The 19,384-nt window shown below is 40.7% G+C and overlaps 2 protein-coding genes across 6 annotated transcripts in view; both read left to right on the top strand.

The window, feature by feature from the left end:
- The window catches only part of LOC142419268 (zinc finger MYM-type protein 4), a 46,243-nt gene extending 30,194 nt beyond the window's left edge, over positions 1-16,049 (top strand). For 4 of the 5 annotated variants that reach the window (XM_075522073.1, XM_075522075.1, XM_075522076.1 and 1 more), the window contains 12 exons: positions 257-401; positions 1,411-1,526; positions 1,874-2,045; positions 3,100-3,153; positions 3,271-3,450; positions 3,985-4,079; positions 4,649-4,820; positions 6,567-6,718; positions 8,064-8,175; positions 9,522-9,770; positions 10,665-10,794; positions 12,272-16,049. In XM_075522073.1, coding sequence (XP_075378188.1) covers positions 257-401; positions 1,411-1,526; positions 1,874-2,045; positions 3,100-3,153; positions 3,271-3,450; positions 3,985-4,079; positions 4,649-4,820; positions 6,567-6,718; positions 8,064-8,175; positions 9,522-9,770; positions 10,665-10,794; positions 12,272-12,479 — 1,785 coding nt within the window. In that variant the 3' untranslated portion in view covers positions 12,480-16,049. Of the gene's footprint in view, positions 1-256; positions 402-1,410; positions 1,527-1,873; positions 2,046-3,099; positions 3,154-3,270; positions 3,451-3,984; positions 4,080-4,648; positions 4,821-6,566; positions 6,719-8,063; positions 8,176-9,521; positions 9,771-10,664; positions 10,795-12,271 lie in introns of those variants that run through there. The other variant, XM_075522077.1, reaches the window with a different exon arrangement.
- Positions 1-19,384, top strand: part of AGO4 (argonaute RISC component 4) — a 234,818-nt gene that overhangs the window by 16,490 nt on the left and 198,944 nt on the right. The gene's annotated exons all lie outside the window — the stretch shown is intronic.

Raw genomic sequence — 19,384 nt, 5'->3', positions numbered from 1 at the left:
AAACATTCTTGCAGATTTGTTCACAGCACTGTTAACAAAAAAAAAGCTTATTGTTTGATTAAAATAAATGGAGGTGAAGACCAGAAAGCACCAAATACATTAGCAAGCTGTTTTTGCAGTAGTTTTTAAATGGTGATTTTTATCAGCAAGGAGAGTTTTAAATTGTTCAATCTCCCATAGTAGAGAACAAATACTAATCTTATTATATCCTTCAAACCAATACTGACTCTGCCCTCACTCGTATTTTTCCAAACAGGCTAGTACTCAGACAGATGCCCTAAAGCTACCACCATCGCAACCACCTAGGCTTCTAAAAAACAAAGCATTGTTGTGCAAGCCAATCACACAGACTAAGGCCACCTCCTGCAAACCTCACACACAAAACAAAGAATGCCAGACAGGTATGTATCTAATCTCCTATCCATTTTGTAAAAGTCTGTATTGCAGTTGAGAGAGTAATGCATGATTTCTGTAACAGAGAATATTTTTTAATATATTTTAAAACCTTAAATAGTTTTCAGATTGTCATATAGTATTTTCCAAACAGCAGTTTGCCTTACGGATGTAAAACATTTGTTATTCTTTGAAATCCTTAAAGCTTCATGTGTGATAAATCTTGAGATTTGCATCTTTAGCATTCTGTGATCTTAACTGTGGAAAATGAAGTGCAGTGGTTAAGTGACATGCAAAAAGCTACGGAGGGAACTCGTTTTCCTCAGGACAGACTTTGTGAGTTCTTAGCTCTCATAGCACAAGCTACAAGAGCAGACTCATTTTAATAAAGGCATGATTTCTCAAAGATTGTTTCAACTCTCACCTTCCTTTAATTATTAGATACAGATACTAAGAACCTGTGAAAATTAAGTCCCATTTTCTAAGATCATTTAATTAGATTCATATTTGCTCTAAGCTCCCTCTGTGGGCAGGAGGAAACAGAAACACCTTCAAAGGCTATTACATAGTCCAGACTGTCATTGAGGAGTGTTTTTTTCACCATTGTTACTATAGAAGGAGGGTATCTAGTGTTGATGTAAACCCCTCAGTGAGGAAGATGAAGTTAAGTGGGAAGATTGTAGTTAGATTTTTAATGGTACCTTCTTATGGTCTTGTAATTACTTGTGAGGTAATTGCAGTAACACACCATTTACCTGGATATATTTAGTACTTATTTCCACTCTTCCTTCCAGCATTCATGTATATGGCCGCAGTGCTGTTTGTTTCCAAACTGTAGTATTCATACTTGTTACAACAATGCTAAAGTGAAAGAGACTATGAACCAAGACGCGGTACTGTGCACACTGAGTTACAAGGAGAAGTCCAAACAATTATCACGGACACTCTGAAGTGTACTGGATGATCATATGGTTAAACAATTTTTGTTTTGTTCTATTTTTGATATCACAGAAGAAGAAGAAGAAGTTCAGCCCCAAATCATTGTGGTACCTGTTCCTGTACCAGTGTTTGTGCCAGTACCCCTTCACCTCTACACTCAGTACACACCAGTTCCACTTGGGATGCCAGTACCTGTAAGTTGTACTTCAGTTCACTAGAGAACTGGTTTACAGTCTTGTTTCTGAACAGGACACAGAGCAGTGTCATTGGGTTTTGTGACTAGTCATGCAAGTGCTATTTGGAGTCCTTGAAGCCATTTCTTTCTGTATTGCATCATGTTTGGTTAAGCATCATTACCCAAACCCCCCAATTTGTAGGGTTATTGCAGAAATGAAACAAGTTGTCCAGTCTGGAGTTATTTTAAAATTAAATTTCATAGTCCTAAAATATGTGTAAGATTAAATGAGAGGAATCTCCCCTGTGTATTTGCTGGTTCCCTTCACCCCCAAAAAAGCTCTAATATTTTCCACATGTTCCATAGGTACCAGTTCCTATGCTCTTCCCAACTACGCTGGATAATGCTGATAAAATCATTGAAACTATTCAGGATATCAAGGAAAAGATTCCTACAAATCCATTTGAAGCTGATCTCCTTCAGATGGCAGAAATGATTGCAGAAGATGAGGAGAAAGAAAAAACACACTCTCATGGTGGTATGTGATGTTTTTAAGGAAACTAAATGCAGTGAGATGGAGGTCTTCTCATCACGGAAAATAGGTATAGAAATAGATGTAGGGCCTATATTGGCTGCTTCCCAAGTATGCATGGCGTGTTAAATGGTCCTGTTGTCTTACCAACATTTATTTTCCACGATGAAGGTGTTCATGCAGGTAAAGTGCCAACCTAGACAGGACTATAATGCTTATACCATGTCTTAGCAATTTTGATGACTTACTCTTTTAAAATGAGGAGGTCTTCTGGGAATTCAGCTGAACTGTATATTTGGAGATAATTTTGTCTCTGCGTACAATACTCTGTTCTTTGTTTTGAAACATGTTTTCTTTTAAGATTAATTTACTCTTCCTCCATAGTTCCCATCTCAGGTGCTGGTTATACTTGCACCTTTCTGAGGCTTCTGTAATTTCACAGAGGTTTATCAGTCAATATTCAGCAGAGCTATGCTTAGCACAGAACCCACATTAGATACTGAGCACTGACAGTGGTTTAAATGTCTTTGCATTCCCTTTCCCTGATCCTAGGTGCTGATTTGACTTTTGTTGACAGTAACAGATTGCTAGAGGTGGTAATCTCCAGATCAGTACCTCATACATTAGCAGAAGGAGTCAAAATCAAGACAGAGCAGCTGCTTTACAAGAATATTTTCCTATCAGGCTTTTTATGGTGGATTCTTGGAGGGTGATGCAGGTTAGAATGTGTTCGATAGTAATCATCCCATGTAATAAAAGTGGAACAAGCTGAAAAGAAATGAACAAAATATCTTAGTTGCCTACAGATGACTTAAATAACAAACACGGAGGGATGGAAACATTTGGAAAAGCAAACATGGGTTAGTTCTGCATTTCTGTTTCTCCCGTAACAGCATGACCAAGGTAGAAAGCTGTTACGAGAACTCCAGTCAAGGAGAAGACGCATGATGTGTATTAGTATTATGACCTAATACATAGTTTTTTGGTGTTCAAAGTATTTTGTATTAGTTACATAAGCTGTCAGTCATTTATAGATACAGATTTCCTTCTTTTTCTAAAGGATCTCAAACATCTGAGCATGAGCTCTTCCTGGACCCCAAGATATTTGAGAAAGGTCAGTTGGATTTGTTTTGCAAATGGATTTTGATCCTGCTGTATCTTTTCTTGCAAACTCCTCATTTTGTCTGCCCTTTCCTATAGCACATGGTATAGCTGATCACTCTCATTACAGACCAAGGTAGCACTTACAGTGGAGATCTAGAATCCGAAGCAGTGTCCACTCCACACAGCTGGGAGGATGAGTTAAATCACTATGCCTTACGATCAAATGCCCTGCCAGAACCAGATCCAGAACTGAAGCAGTTCTCCAAAGGTGATGTGGAACAAGACCTGGAGGCAGATTTTCCATCAGGTCTGTATAACGTGAAGAAAAATGCATTGTTGTATAAAAGTATGCACAATTTTCTGAGTAAGCATTGTACTAGCAGCCTGTTTATGAAGGGTACATGTTTTCATTTAGTAAAACTGGACATTTAAAGCTGCAGTAATATATCAGCTCTACTAAAAATTACTATTTTTTAAATATTATTGCTATCTTTAAGTACAGCATTCTACAGAACCCCCAACAGGAGTAGCAGGTAGTCTTGCTTGACTCCTTTGAATTTATCACTTCTGTGTATAGGTATAATCCATGTGAGCGGTGCAGAAGAATATAAGTTTGCCTGAATAAGTACACCCGCCGTCGGGGGAGGGGGGTCCTCTTCTGAGAATTTACTTTCTCTATACAGGAGGTACATATATTGCCTAATTATTCAAAGGTAAAGCATTATTTGAATATAGAGGTGTGATTGCCAACTGTAAGGTATTCCATAGTATCTAAGTGACACTTTTACCTGGGCTGTTAAATCATATAATTAAACTCTTAATGGTGTTGATTTGACTTCAGACTCATTTGACCCTCTCAGCAAAGGACTGGGTTTGCATTCACGTTCACGAGCAAGACGGAGACATAGAGATGGCTTTCCACAGCCAAAAAGACGGGTAAGAAAGTACTTCTGGAACCCAAGTTCCTTGCATTTGAAGTAATAACATTATGGGCATGCTTATTCTCAGAAGTAAAAAAATACTGCTCCAGGGTGAAAATGAGAATTCAATTTAACTACACTGTATATTTTTTCCTGTTCTGCTATATGAGATAAGATTTTCTTTCCTCCCCCTCTGCAATTAGGTAGAATAAATGCTCTTTTTAGTGCAGAACATTTTTTAAATATATATCATTTAAAAAAACTGCAAAAGAGATGTCTTTTAAGTAGTGTCATAATGTACGGGAAAGAATAGTCTTTTTTCTTGTGTAGCTAGCGAGGGATATATTTCTGTGCATATTTATCACAGTGAGAATCATTGTCTTTTATTGCACCTTTTCTGTAAAATGTGGTTAATATTTGTCCACATATTAAAAATACACATATATCCACTCAGATTCTGTCATGAGAGTAGGATTTTGTTATCATGTCAGCATAATGGCCTTTTCCTGTGAGATCAGGTTAAGCATCCGTAGATGAGGAGCTTATGAATTGTTTATTTGTTTTGATTTGTTTGTTTGCCTGTAGGGACGGAAGAAGTCTGTAGTTTCTGTAGAGCCCCGGAATCTGATGCAGGGCTCCTACCCAGGATGCTCTGTTTCTGGGATGACCCTCAAATATATGTACGGGGTAAACGCCTGGAAAAACTGGGTCCAATGGAAAAATGCACAGGAGGAACAAGGGGACCTGAAGTTTTCAGGTAAATTTTTCTCTCTCAGTGGAAACAGAAATACTTAGTTGACGAGCACTTGGCATGATATGTTGTTCAAATAAAAATTAGGATTAGATATTACTGAGTTTTAAAATATCCGTGAGCAGAGAAAAGATTTTCTGGAATACTGTCTTACATCTTTTCATGCATTTAAAAATCATAGCTATTACATTCTTAATTGATCTATTCAAACAGGCTCTAAAATACCAGATTTCTTTTCAACATTAGAAATGTTAGTCTTTTAACCTCCACTTTGCGTTCATTTGCATGTAGTAATTCTTCATTTGTAAAAGAGATGCTTTATGCGGCTGCAGAGCTTTACTGAGCTATTATCAGGCCATAATTCTAAGCTGACAACACCAACTTGGCCCCATCTTTTTCATCTGTGGCTAATGCATTCATGAAGTATTTGTTTGTCAGCGTAACTGTTTGCTGTAAAAAAAATTGTGTGCTACAACATTAAAATCTTAACACCTTATTTGTAGGCTTCACAGCTGGAAATAAACTTTCCAAAAGTCTACGCATTCTGTGCTGCACCCTGCCTGAACTTTAAAAGGCATGAATTGTTCCTTGTGTCTCACTAGGGTGATAGATAATAATGACAATATAAATGTCACTTTTGTTTATTTTTTAAATTATGGATTATTTTATTATTTTTACAAAAGCACAGCAGTCTTGGGATTTGGCAGTGTCTAACTCCCCTTTTCCCTGGTCTCAAATCTGTCCTACGTGTTTGCACTGAGAGTTTTGTGGGCGGATTTTCAGAGTCAAGCAAAGAATTTAAGTTAGGAATATAATTGAGCTTTTTGGGGATGGTGAGGAAGAGAGCGAACCATATTAAATACTTCTGCAATGTAAAGAACTAAGCGTGGCAGGGCTTATATAAGAAAGAACCCAAAGGAAAACTTTCTAGTTAGAACGAGATCTGCTTTTTACTCTCTTATTTGGAATTTTTGTTGTCATTACATGAGAACAGCTGTTTTTTGTTTCCCAGAAGAAGAGCAATCACATGAGTTACTGTGTTTTCTTCTTGTGGCTAAGGAAGCAAATATTACAGTCTGTTCCAGGACACTGTGTCTGCCCCCACCCCTCCCAGAAAGGTTCCCTGCTTAGTCCCAAGCAGGCACTTCTGTAAGGTGTGGAGCAGCCGAGCCTGGTAATTTCTTTGCAGATCCTCTGATCGATCAGTTCTCTGGTTGCTCTGCTTCCCTTTCCAAATTCCATGGAATTTAAACTCTTCCCGTTAAACTCTTCATTCCTTCTCCCTTTAAGGAATCGAATATGCTGCACTCAACTCATGAGTCCAGAACTATTAGGAAATACTCAAGATCTTTCTCTCACTCAGGATTCCCCTGAGTCCAGCTATAGAGGTGAAACCTATTTATCAACCCTACGCCGCCAGCCTCGAGTACGTGCAGCCATTGCCATGCCATGTCTTTGGATTCAGCAGACTCCCTAACATTTAGATGTCTTAGCTTTAAATACCTGCAGCCGTATTACTCAGTTGCAGCGTTTGTACTGGTTGCACATGCAGGTGGTTTGGTTTTTATTGGCCAAATCCTCATTTAATTGTTAGCCAACAGATAGGAAATAGTTCACAAGTTCAGTCATACCGGGTACCTCACGTAAGAGCTAGAAGATTTAGTAGTTCTGCCTACATGAAATAATAAGGAATGTGTGAAGATTTAGTCTGTTGAATGGAGTTAATTTTTGTAATAATTTTCTTGGCCACAGTTCGTCCTGTGAAACTCAAGGAGGACATTCTCTCATGCACTTTTGCTGAGCTGAGTTTTGGCTTGTGCCAGTTTATTCAAGAGGTGCGGAGACCAAATGGAGAAAAATATGATCCTGACAGCATTTTATACTTGTGCCTTGGAATTCAGCAGGTAACTCGGAGGATTAGGGCATTGCTGAGGACATACAAAACTTGCTCTGGTTATTTATGCTTTATATCCGTAGTCCCGTGTAGCTGCTTGGTTTTTGTAGACGAGGCAAGAATCTATCTTTTTTGTGCTTTATTCTTAGTCTGTCTTAATCCCATATTTGCCTAATTTGTCTGGACCTTTTTATGATCAAAGTGAACAGGCTTCTTCTGTACTTGGGAGGAATGTGGCGTAGAGGGCTATGTGTTTCTACCTAGACACAAATCTTTGGGTTTGGTATCTTTTTGATCCTTTTTCATGCATAGGAAAGATTCGCTCCTCAAAAATATTTGCTTTATGATGGAATGTTTTAGATCTAAAATAGTTGCACAATGCTCTTCTAATATACAAGTTTACATCGAAGAGGTTACCCAGCAAAGACTGAGCTTCTTCAGTGGCTAGACAGATACCCGTTGTGTTGGCAATATTTACAGAAAAAATACAATGGGAATAATAGCATTGTAATTAATGAATGCTAAGAGTAATGTAATAAGTCCTTGCTACCTGCCTTGCTACCTACCTTGAAACAGTTGCAGTACAAACCTAGTATAACATTAACTTCTGTTTAAAACTCAATGTTCAGTATATTTCTGTTAGGGGCTTTTTTTAGAATAGCCTGCTTGTTCCTTTCCTTAAACAGCCATTTGGAGATAAGGAGTCAAAAGCTACTTCTAATGTAAAACCTATCATTTGACTAGGCATGGAATTATCTTAATTTTTTTTTCCTGGCTATGCTCGAAAGAGTAGAAAGAGTTAAAATTCAAAGTGCCATTGATAAGGTCTAGGAGTATCAGCAATTTTTGTGTGTTCCAGTTTTGACTTATTTATTGATGCACACTCCTGACTTGTCAAACTGTTTTTAACTGCTGCTTGACTAGTGTTTAAGGGACTTTCACCTTGATGCTGTAAGTCGAGCTATTTCAGCAGCCTAGCACTGGGCCTATATCTATTGTCAGGAGGTATTAGCATATGAAGTTCTTTTCAACAGAAAAATACTCAATAACTCTTCTGGTTTTTATAGGCAGACTTTTTTCAAGAATATTTAACACTTGGAGGATGATGATTTTTCAGAAAACAGCTCTAGAGCTTGGAATATTAACAATAATTCTTGCCTAGATCTCTCATTTCATACTGGGGAGGTCCCAGTCCCTGCAGAAAAATTGATTTGATATCTTACTGAAGATTTCAGCAAAGTGTTTTGGACCATAAGACACTGGGACATAAGAAAGGAAAAGAATCTGATGTCCTGTATCTTCTCTGCAATGTTATGTAATCACAAACTGTATGTCTTCCTTTTTTTCTCTTGTAGTACCTGTTTGAGAATGGTAGAATAGATAACATTTTTACCGAGCCCTATTCCAGGTTTATGATTGAGCTTACAAAACTTTTGAAAATCTGGGAACCTACAATTCTTCCAAATGGTAGGACAATTATTTTGTTTTGTGTAGCTGCATGACAAAGCCGTATTATAAATTTATATTTTCTCAATGCCATGAAGAAGAATGTGATCTGAGGCATTCACATTAGTCTGCTCTTTCTCCACCACGTAATTGTTTGTGGTAGACTAGCATCATGGATTTTATGTCTGTCTCTACCAGTTACAGATTACACTTAAATATACCTTTGCCTCTGATCAGTCTCTCAACTCCTTTGAAAGAAAGGCTTCCCATTCCTGTAGTCAACATGCTAGTTCTTCTCTTCCCTCAAGTTTTAGCTAATCTTTTTTGAATACAGGTAGCCAGGATTGTATATGGTATTGGAGACAAGTTACTGCAGTATTTCCCTATTAGTACTGGAAATACTCCTTGTGATAAATCCGAGGATCACATTAGCAAATCATTGGAATCTTGTCTCAACTCCTCAATTCCAAGTTCTTCTCACCTCAGTCACTTCCGAATTAAGAGTTCCCAAATTCTGCAGATATTTTTAATTGGTCTTCAGGTATGATCATGCAGTTTATAAAGCTGGACACCAGCTGTATTAGTACATAAAATCTTTTTCAGAGTATCAGCGAAACTTGAGTGATGTTGGCAACTCCATACGTGGGTCCGTGACTGGCTTTTCATTTAGAAAACGTACTTTTTATTGAATACAGAAATAATCCAGTTACTTATAGATTGCTGCATACAGTGATGGGTTGGGTTGTTTTGGGGTTTTTTTGCAACAAATCTCCTACAAGCCCCCGTATCTCCTTTTCCTAACTGACTTAACAATCATCACAATGGGCTATTTGTATATAAAGATGGTACATTTTAAACTGATGCTCCATGTCTTAGGAATTACACATTTTTGCAGCTGGCTGACTGTGGTTTAATACAGTGAAATTAGGACTTAGTGAGGTTCTGCTGGTGTCTGCAATCTTCCTTTATATCCTTCTCTCCATTCTTCAGGTATTGGAAGATCATGCTGTTCCACAGCCTGATCCTCCATGCTCCCTCTTATGTTCGTGCATGCAGTGTTCTTGGTTTTATTGGAATTACAGTTGCTTATGATAGGTCTGAATTTGATCTGATATGCAGTTCATTGACATAGAAGGTTAGCTGAAAGAGGACTTACATGCATCTCTGGCAAAATCTGCCTACTTCATTTTACTCATTTCTGCCTTCCCACCGTGCTCATGTATGATGCTTTCATTGCTCTGGGAAAATTCTGAAAATCTGCTAGATTAGACACAGCCTGTAAAAGCTGTTCATTTGTAACTGAATATGGGGACAGCCCTAAAATTGCATAAATAACCCTCTTCTTTATCTTTGCCCGTTGTTTCTAGGTTATATGTTCTCAAGAATTGAAGAGGAACACTTGTGGGAATGTAAACAGCTGGGTGCATATTCCCCTATTGTTTTATTGAACACACTTCTATTCTTCAACACCAAATACTTCCAACTAAAGAATGTCAGTGAGCACCTGAAACTATCCTTTGCCCATGTTATGAGACGCACCCGAACTCTGAAGTATAATACTAAGATGACGTATTTACGTTTTTTCCCACCCTTTCAAAAACAAGAGGTAGAATCAGGTGAGTGAGTGCTTTCTGATCATCTGAATTTTGGCAATCATATTTGTATTGTCTGCTCCTTTTTTTAAAAAGGACTGGGGAGAAAAATATGTTATGCAGTAAGCAGAGCTATGAATATGTTGTTATCCTCTACATTTTCAAAATTTTTTCACTCTAGTAAGGTTTAAAGAGAAATTCTGCATGAGCCAAGACATCCAGTAAAAACTTACAAAAGAGGTCCCACACGTTTGCCTGCAAATTTGTTTAATAGTCTTTTATAACATCCTGGGCTTGCATAAAGCTTTATTAACTACTGTATGAGTTAAAGGTATTTTCTGAAGTCCTTTTCTCAGGACTTCATATTCTTGAGGTCCAGACCCTTATTGTTGTGCCCTTTTAATTCCCGGATTTGTCCTAGGTCTGTGCAGTGAACAAACAACGCAGCCCCAATGGAGAATAGCAGTTTAGACGAAGCTGGGGGCTTGCACATGAGTAGGGACTATCCTCTTGACCTCAGAGGCAAAGACAGACAGATTTTTGTTCACAGTTATTTTTTGGTATTTGGAAAAGGGAAGTCTTTGATCCTATTGGCTTCTTCAGTTAATAGTTCCAGTGTGTTGCGTGAATTCTGCTTTATTAAGAAAAATTATGTCCTCCATATTTTTCTGCTAGATACTAGTTCGTGTTGATTTTCTAGAAGAGGAATGGGCTGTGGACAGCCTGTAGCATATGCAATCTATTGCCCATCCAGCAGATCAAACCAGTCGACTTGCACGTGACAGATAATCCGTTCAAGTAGTGTGTTTCTGTGTAATGCAAAGTCCCATCACTAGGTGCTAGGCTAAGTGACATGGGCTTATTCTTGAAGGTGCTGTTTTTCACTGAACTTCTGTGATGCCATTTTTGTGTATCCAGATAAATTATCTGTAGGCAAAAGGAAACGCAGTGAAGATGAGGAGATTCCAACAGCAGTGGAGATGGCTGAAAATACAGATAATCCCCTGCGATGTCCAGTCCGACTTTATGAATTTTACTTATCAAAATGGTAAGTGACAGAACTTGATTTTTGATCTGTATGTAGACTAGAACAGGCATTTGGGCAAGAATCCCACTCAGACCTTTTGTGCCTGCGCTGTGGGCTCCTCTCTCCAGTTCCTGATCCCTCAGTGTGAAGGGAACCACGCTGATAACGACTTCCAGTGTCGGCACTGCTGTTAGACTCAGCAAATAGGTAGTATTTGTTACTGGTGTTGAGTCAAGAGTAGAGTTACAGAGAGATATGTATTCTTTAAATGCCTGTTTACACATCCAAAGGTTGTAAATGTATATGGGGGGCATTACTACAGTGACCGTGACATTCTCACCTCCCTTAGTTCCCATACAGGATCCTTCTTTTGACAAGATTATAACTAATACCCTGACATCATGTTCCTTGTGAAAGAGGGCAGGAAAAGTGTGAATTAGGTCAAACTGCTGATAGCTTTTGCCTGCTGAAATGCGAGATTAACTTGTATTTAGGAGTTAGAAAGGAGACTGTATAGCAAGGACATAGATATACATCATTTCAGGATATACATCCTGTTTCTGTATAAACTTCAGTTACATCATTGAGCAGGTGGAATATGATGTTCTTCTCTTTTCAAAGAACATACACATGCAAAATGAAACAGCATCTCATTAGTGTCAGCTAAAACTCAAATAAATCACCCTCAAAAATGCACCTACTGAGTCTACTACAAATAGTCCCATTACTTAGGCAAAGGCATGCCTAGCAGCTGTCCTGACTCTTCGTCTCCCTCTTCTTACCTTCCTTGTATTCACTTGCGTATCATTAGAAGCTTTTAGCTGTCCTTGGGCTGGGAAAACGTTTTCATGCTCCTCATCATATATCATAGCTGAGCCCCTGCAGTGGTGCAAGCAGCAGTAAAAATTCACTTTGCTGTTTTAATGTGAATATTCCAAAGTCAGACAGGAAGGATCCTTGCTCTAGAGGACCTTGTGTCTTCCTACCAGAGCCTGAAAGCTGCCTCAAAGTCAGACGTTCAGTCTTTCAAGCAGATGGGCTTCCCATTCCGCACCATGATCAGGCAAGCTAGGATTTAGTTTTGCTAGCTCTTGAACATTCCTTGTGCCAAAGTCCACAGCAGTTCTGGAATACTAGAACCAGTTTCATTCAGAGATTGAATGTCAAATGCATCTATCAATCATATCAAGATGCTAGTACCATTAATTGGATGATACGATGATTGAAGAACCACATCTGTAAAGAAGTCACTCTAATTTTCTTTGTTTCTTTATAAGCAACTAATGCTAAGTGACCTGGAAACAACTGAACTGTTCCCTGAGTTGAAGGGGGGAAACCAAGTCACTAACAAAAAGATTTGAATTATGCTCTTTAAATTACAGTGTTGTCATCTCAATGTAACTTTCGTTTTCTTTGCTGTTTCTCCTTAATGTTTTTGTGAGTAGGACTGTTAATGCTGCCTTCCGATAATGTGCTCTTCCGTTCTTTACGTTGACAGTTCTGAAAGCGTGAAGCAGAGAAGTGATGTGTTTTACCTTCAACCTGAGCGCTCCTGTGTACCCAATAGCCCCATGTGGTATTCCACATTGCCAATAGACCCAGGAACCTTGGACATCATGTTAACACGTATTCTTATGGTGAGGGAGGTACACGAAGAACTTGCCAAAGTCAAATCAGAGGACTCTGATATTGAGTTATCAGACTAACTGAAGTGGGGTATTTTCCTTTGAATACACGTCAGAAGCACCAAACTGTGAATACGTCCAGCCTTTGGAAAATGTGTATCAAATAAGCCAAGATAACGTCACCTACAGGCATATTTTGAACCACAGTGGATGTACAAACTGGAACTGGAAGGAAGCAAGCTGTGTAAGCTGCAAGAAACGTCCTGTGGCACCGATAAATCCTCTGAACAAATTCAAGATGAACTAACCTATCTGAGTGGTGCATAAATCCTTTATCTGTTTAGGATTTTAAAAAGTTGTGAGATATTTTTAAGGAAAATGGTTGTGTAAAATCTACCATAACAATGTTGGGCATGGAGAGCTAGACTGTGGCTCACGTGACTTCTCAGCCTGATGGCTGGCAGTCCTGGCTGCCAAAGAACACGTGGAGATCCTAGAGCTCTTCACGAGGACAGGAGAGAAAGTGGTGATATTTAGACAAACAGACACCTTCCGTTATAAATACACGTACACATATGCTTTTATAATTTTTTTAAACTGGGATCAAACATTAGGAAGGCAGAAGCCGCTGGCACGTCTGCCAGGGAAGCTATCTAAATGGACAACTGTCTGGCTGCTGTTGAATGGTCACACGATGCCAGAATCTAGCTCTTGGTCCAGGCTAATACCAACTCTAGCTCTGTTCAGTCTTCGACATGGAAGAGGTGCTGTAGGTCAAACTTCAGAGCGATCATGTTACGGGACGAACATTTCTGGGGTATGTACAGGAGAGACTGTCCTGGGGTATGTGCAGAAAATCCCTTACCTAGCCCAGTAGCTCTGCAGTCTGTCGATATAATCTAGCAAATACTGTGGTGCGCGGAAATTTTTTTTCCCTTAAGGCAGCTTTCCTTTCTCCTCTTTCCCTACTCCTATGTTTTTGGTTATTTTATAAGGCAAATCTGGAGGGCCTTGTCATTTCAAACTAAAGATACATGCACTCTTTCTCTTTCCACCTTTGCAACGCGTGCAGTGTTGTACAAAGGATGCAGTATTACTTTTGACAACAGAACTGTGGTAGAAAATTACCATGTGTGTTTTTTTCCCGCCCCACCCAAAGAGATTTAGTCATAGTGTTGGAAATTGAAAGAGATTTTTTTAAGGCTTGGCTGTTACTGCGTCTTTCTGAAGACAAAAGCTCCCACGTTGTGTTTAGAGGACAGGACACTATCAGATACTGCCTGTATCTCCATTTTCTCAAGCTATAGATGCGTGTTTCTGATGACCAGTGGTCACAAATTCATTGGAAACCCAAACTATTTTTAAAGAAGAGAATTGTATGGTTTTTATCTAGCTCTGGTCAGTTATCCATCTTCTGTAACAGGGGTCTGATATTTGATCTTGTCACTAAAATTTCAAGAGATGAAAATCAACAGCCTTGAATTATATTTCCTTTTTTTTGTTTTGTTTGTTTTTGTTTTTTCATTATTTTTTTAGCAGTAACAAAAGTAATTTAACAAAAATAAAATCAGAAAGTAGTCTATTGACGTTGTGTACTCGGTAGTCCTGTCCCTGCCTGTAACAGATTTCACTGATGTATTTTTTAATACAGAAAACTATGTGAAAAGTAAACCTGCCCCTGATTCTGTCTGATCAAAGCCCATCTGTGTCTGTCATTTCTGATCAAAGATACTGCTTTCTCCATGTCCTGGCCTAGCACTCCTGGGGGAGATGTTTCGGCCATAATACCTACCCTGCCAGTAAACTGCCCAGGCACTTGGAGGCTCAGGGATGCTCCTGATTTCTTGTTCGGTGAACACTAACCTCTCCCTCCCCGTAGTTACAGTAAATAGCGAAATAGCAGGCACGGTACGTTGTATTGGGATGGTTGATAGAATGTTTCAGGGAAAATAAAATCATTCTGGAAAGATTAGGGTATAGGTCTGTAGGGGATAAAAGAAGTCCGAGCTGTGTGTGTTGCACACAGGGGTGCCCAGAACCTCGATGTCGGTAGGAGAGGGGAAGGATCCAGGAATTCCTGTGTTTCCTGGGCACCCCCTGCAAGAGTGCGGCCGTTCTTGGCTGCGGCAGGCTGCCTTTGCCCGCTGCCTCCTTCCCTGCCCGCCCCCAGGGCCTAAGCGAGGGAGCAGTTAGGACAAGCTGTTGGGAGGGCAGGCTTTCGTTGGGTGGGGATTGTCTAAAAAACAATACCACGTCTGAGTCTTCCCTTAATAGACATTAACAGAAATATTCCCATAGAATGAAGTAGTATATTTGTATCTTACGAGAAACGTACTCATTTTTCTTTCTCTGAAGACCCTCACTCTTTCTTGTCTGTGAACACTTTCACGTACGTTAATTTTTTCCAGGTACTTGGAACGAAAGATAATTTGCCTCATATTCTCTCGGCAAGGAAAGTTAAATCACTTTAAGCTTGACTGGCCGAAAGCATAGTTGTTAAACATTGTACTAACTCCTTTTGCTTAGTGGGTCTGAGATGAGGAAGGTTTCGGTGCAGTTCGATGATATCATTAACAGAACGAGTAGTTTTAGTTTCAGTTTCTCTGGCCAGATGCCTTCTGCTTGGAGGCCCTTTGGCAACGGTGTACGTTGTCCAGGGTGTGCCTGGGCTATCTTTGCCTCTCAAGGAATTTCTAGTCAGCCCGGCTAGAGTTCACACTGACTTACAAGATGGATTACCTTGAACGATTAAAATATATTTATAGCTTATACACACAGGATCAAAGTTCCAAACCCTTAGACAAAGTTGTTTATAATAAACATATCTGAATCATTTGCTAACCGTGCAACAATGTTTATTACTTGAAATAGTCTTTTAAGGAGAAAAATCATGCTGTAGTCTCAGTGTGGACAGAGAAACGACAAAGATGACTGTGAGAAAGAAAAATAGAAGATGATGCTTCCTGCTAAGAGGGTTTCTATTGCTATGCCTTCCCACTGCTAGACACACGTTGTTTAAATCCCCTTAATTTTCAGTGTGCAGGGATGATGACATCGCTGTGCAGACCAGTTTGAGAGCGTGGAAGTGAGCGTGTCGTGTTACTCGTTACCGAGCGTATTCACAGTTCTGGCTGCTAACGTAAGTCTTTGGATTTTGCAGAGATTTTTGTTTAAAATGCTTCTGGAGTGTGGCTATTACTTCCGCGGCGCCGGCAGTTTCCTGGCAGTTCTCACTGCGAGAGGTGCTCGGTGCAAACCTGCTGCTCTCTCCTGGCTTCGGTTGACTAAAGAAGGAAACTGAGGGCACGTTGAATGCCACAGAATTAGGTGCAAAAAGAAGTTAAATTATTTTATGAATTATTCTGCCAACTACTGATCTAAAAGAAACCCCTGGATTTCTCTGGCAGTAGTCTCCAGCCGAGTGATGGCTCCTCAGAGACTTGAAATAAACCGGCAGCAAAGTCACTCATTTCATGTTTCCCCAGGGTGTCCTCCCACAACGGCACGGCTCCACCGGTGCCGTTTTTAGTGCCAGGGTCACAGAAGTGACTCTGAATGTGCAATAAAGTCTTTGTTTTTTTCGTAACAATCTCAGTAACTCTTCCCAGTCCCTTGAGCAATAGTTTCACTGTTGCCTTAAAAAAAAAACAAACCACAAACCCCAGAACAAATGCCCGTGAACAAAATCCTTACGGTGCTCTTCCCAAACCACCATCGCCGTGCTTGCTGTCTAGGCTGGAGTTTTGCTCCCATCAGCACAACAGGTCCCCCTCTTTTTCTTTCATGTATCATCCATTTTAAACATTCCTAACAGAGCAGAGGCAAAATTAAGATTTGCTGTCTTCTAGTAAGTAGCTGCTCGTCTGCAGTATGTCCCCAGAAGCATCGTCAGCCTTACAAGACTTAAATAAATAACAAGTTTTGAGCAGTGGGGCTACTGAGCAGTTATTGTTCCTTTCTTTTGCAAGAGAAACTATCCAGTTTTTGAGGACGGTGTTTTGTAACTGAGTATGAGCACCAAAAAATCTGTAAAACTCCTGGACCATTGCTGAGGCGAAAGTCTAGAAGGAGTTTGAGGAGCCGTGGAGCTGGATGGGAGTGTACTCTGCCTCTTAGCCTTGCAGGTCTTGCCTCGCTGATGGCTGGTAGGAGTGGAGCAGGCATGAGCCACCGCTGTTCATCTCATCCTTGGCAGATGAAATGGCAAGAGTAGTCCCTACACAATCACCTCTTTTCCTGTCTTGCTGTGGTCAGCTGCTTGAGAGAAATCCCTTTCCCCAGCATGATGGCTGCAGATTTGTCGGGCAGGTAGGACTAACTCTGCTTTTCTGTCTTCCCTGGGAGGAAACGGTTGGCTTGAAAAGGGGGGGATAGAGTGGTTTTGCACAATATTATTGCGTTTGTTAAAAAGTTGACTCCAGCCCTTTCTTAGAAGTTGGATATTTTTAGACTAAGGGGGACATGACTCCTTTAGTCTGTCCTGTGGCATGAATAGATCCCCTCTAACTTCATCCCGTGGCTCCCATGTCGAGCCCGTAGCACCTGGCTGAGCTGTAAGATCTTGCATTTTTATCTTCGGTTTCCTCCCCCCGCCATTTCCAAGAAGCATTTGGTAACTTTTCTTTTGTGTTGTGTTTTGGACATGCCAGAAAGACCGAGTAATAACGGAGTGAGTGGTGGCAGAGGAGCCGTTGGAGGGTGCTGGGAAGGGTCTGGGTGGTGGGATGCTCTTATCGTGTCCTGGCTTGGGCAGGTGGGCAATGGTACACGGCAAGAAACTAATCTGAATATTTAAGTGTCTAGGCTTCATCATTTTCTATTCAAAGTATCTCAGTTGGATGCTATTAAGAAAAATTAGTGGATGTGGGCACGGGTCGTAGATGGGACAAACTTAGAACCTGAATTTAAAAGCATTTCAGTTCCTGCACCTAGCGTGCTAGCTCTTCTGCTGTTTCATGGCAAGTTGCAAAATCTGCAACAGCTTCTTTGGTTTTCAGTTCTCATCAATAGCTGCTGCTGCCATGGAGGTCCTTAGTGCTCAGTCGATGGCACCCGTGCTAGGTCTGGTCCAGGGAGTGCTGCCAGGCTGTAGAATGGTGTTCAGAGTCATAAAGGCTCGAAGGAGCCCAGGCATCTTGGGTTCTCCTAGCCACGCTACTTCAGTTGCCTTCAGGCAGTAACATTCACTAAGCTAATGGTTATTCAGCAGATACATGGTTTTCATTAAAGAAACAAAACCTGAAATATCTTAGATTATCACCTGCTTGGAGGGAAAGAGGGAATTTATTACAATTAAACAGTCAAGCTAAACAAAGCATCGAACGCCAGCTCTCCCAACGCGTCCCAGGTGCACAGTTGTAATTGACACAAAGCCGGTCCAGCCTCCCGGCGTTCAGACTTACGGATGCAGGCTGCAACAGCCACACTAGCCATGGCTTGGCTGATTTTGTGGTTCGTAGTCGACTATTAGATATGCCAACGAACGGCATACCTAGGGTCTTAGGTCTACGAGTCTTAGACTTTTTATTCTCTCTTCTACATATTTGTGACACAAAAAGCCAGAACAATTTGAAAAGGTCTTTTCGACCTGCTGGGAGCCAGGCTTCTTCCTTTAAGAGAAGGGTGTGGGTGACGACTCCTGGCTTTCTCCCCAGTTAAGCCACTGACCCATTATATAGCCCGGGATCCAGCGTACGCTTCACGTCACTGCTGTTGTATCGATGAAGCCTCATGTTTTGTCCCTTGCCAATCTGTACCTCGGTTGTACCCATCTGTAAATTGGCCAGACTTTCCTACCTCGTTTGGGCATTATGAGGCTAAATTCTGTAGGATGCTTTGCAGCCCTGTGATGAAAGGTGCTATATAACTGCAAAGTGTTACTTCAAAAGATTTAAATAGGTCACCAGTGCATCATAACCTATATTAAAAAGACTTTTTCTTATATGAGAATTTATAGAGTTCAATGTATGGTATTAATAAGTGAATTATTGAGACCCCAAAAATAGTTTTTGTTTGAATCGTATCTGTATTCTGGAAAAGTGATTAAAAACCTTTAACCTTAATAAAAGAGTACATCCTCATTTCCTGTATGATGTTGGAATCTAAGTTTCAAAGCAGAATCTCACAGACTTTAAGGGGCGGGGGGGTTAGTTGTTTCTAAGCCAGCATTTAAATAGCAGCTTAATATCTTCACAGCAAGGCTTGGTCTTTCCCACGTGGCCGTACAGCAGCTCACGCTGACTTTTGCTCCTCTGCGAAGCCTCTGGGCTCAGCGTCAATTAGCTCAATCACCGGCAGCGTTTGTTACACGCACCCCTGCACCCAAACCGAACGCAGGGGAAGTGGTGGCTGCTTGAGCAGTGCCCGACGCCATCAGCGAGCGGGAGAGTCCTCGGGACCGAACATCGCCTTTGCTCTGTCGCCCTGAAATGCCAGAATCGCCCAAGAGCCCCGGTAACAGCGGAACACCGTCGCTCACCTGAGACCCTCATTATACGGCGCTTGATGTGGCTTCCAGTGAGGGCAGGGAAAGTCTCGTGGGTTTCCGAGTGAGGTCCCTAAGGCTCCACGGTGGTAGGAGCCACCGGAGCTTTACTCAGTGCAGTTTTTAAGGCCCCGATCAGGCAGCTGGTTTACACCTATTTTTGAACCGTGCTGGTGCAGCCACAGCCAGGCGAGCGCCTGTGCAGCCAGCATAGCCTCACCAAGCCCAGGAACCAGAGACGGTCCTCGAAAACAGAGATGGGAATCACAAGCAAAAAAAAAAATAAAAATCACACGAGTGCTGATTAAATGTTCCCAGCAGCCCAATGAACGAGCATCCAAAATTATGCACGCCCTGGTACAGCCACGATTGCCAACAGGCATCATATGAGTGTCTGGGGATGCAAGGGACAGTATTTGATTTAATGGAGGCTTAAAATATTATTATTATTATTATTATTATTATTATTATTATTATTATTATTATTATTAAGTTGACATTT

This window comes from Mycteria americana, chromosome 21 (genome assembly GCF_035582795.1).
Source record: "Mycteria americana isolate JAX WOST 10 ecotype Jacksonville Zoo and Gardens chromosome 21, USCA_MyAme_1.0, whole genome shotgun sequence".
Taxonomy (NCBI): domain Eukaryota; kingdom Metazoa; phylum Chordata; class Aves; order Ciconiiformes; family Ciconiidae; genus Mycteria; species Mycteria americana.
Note: the sequence above shows the minus strand (reverse complement) of the source record. Positions and strands in the feature narration are given on the sequence as shown.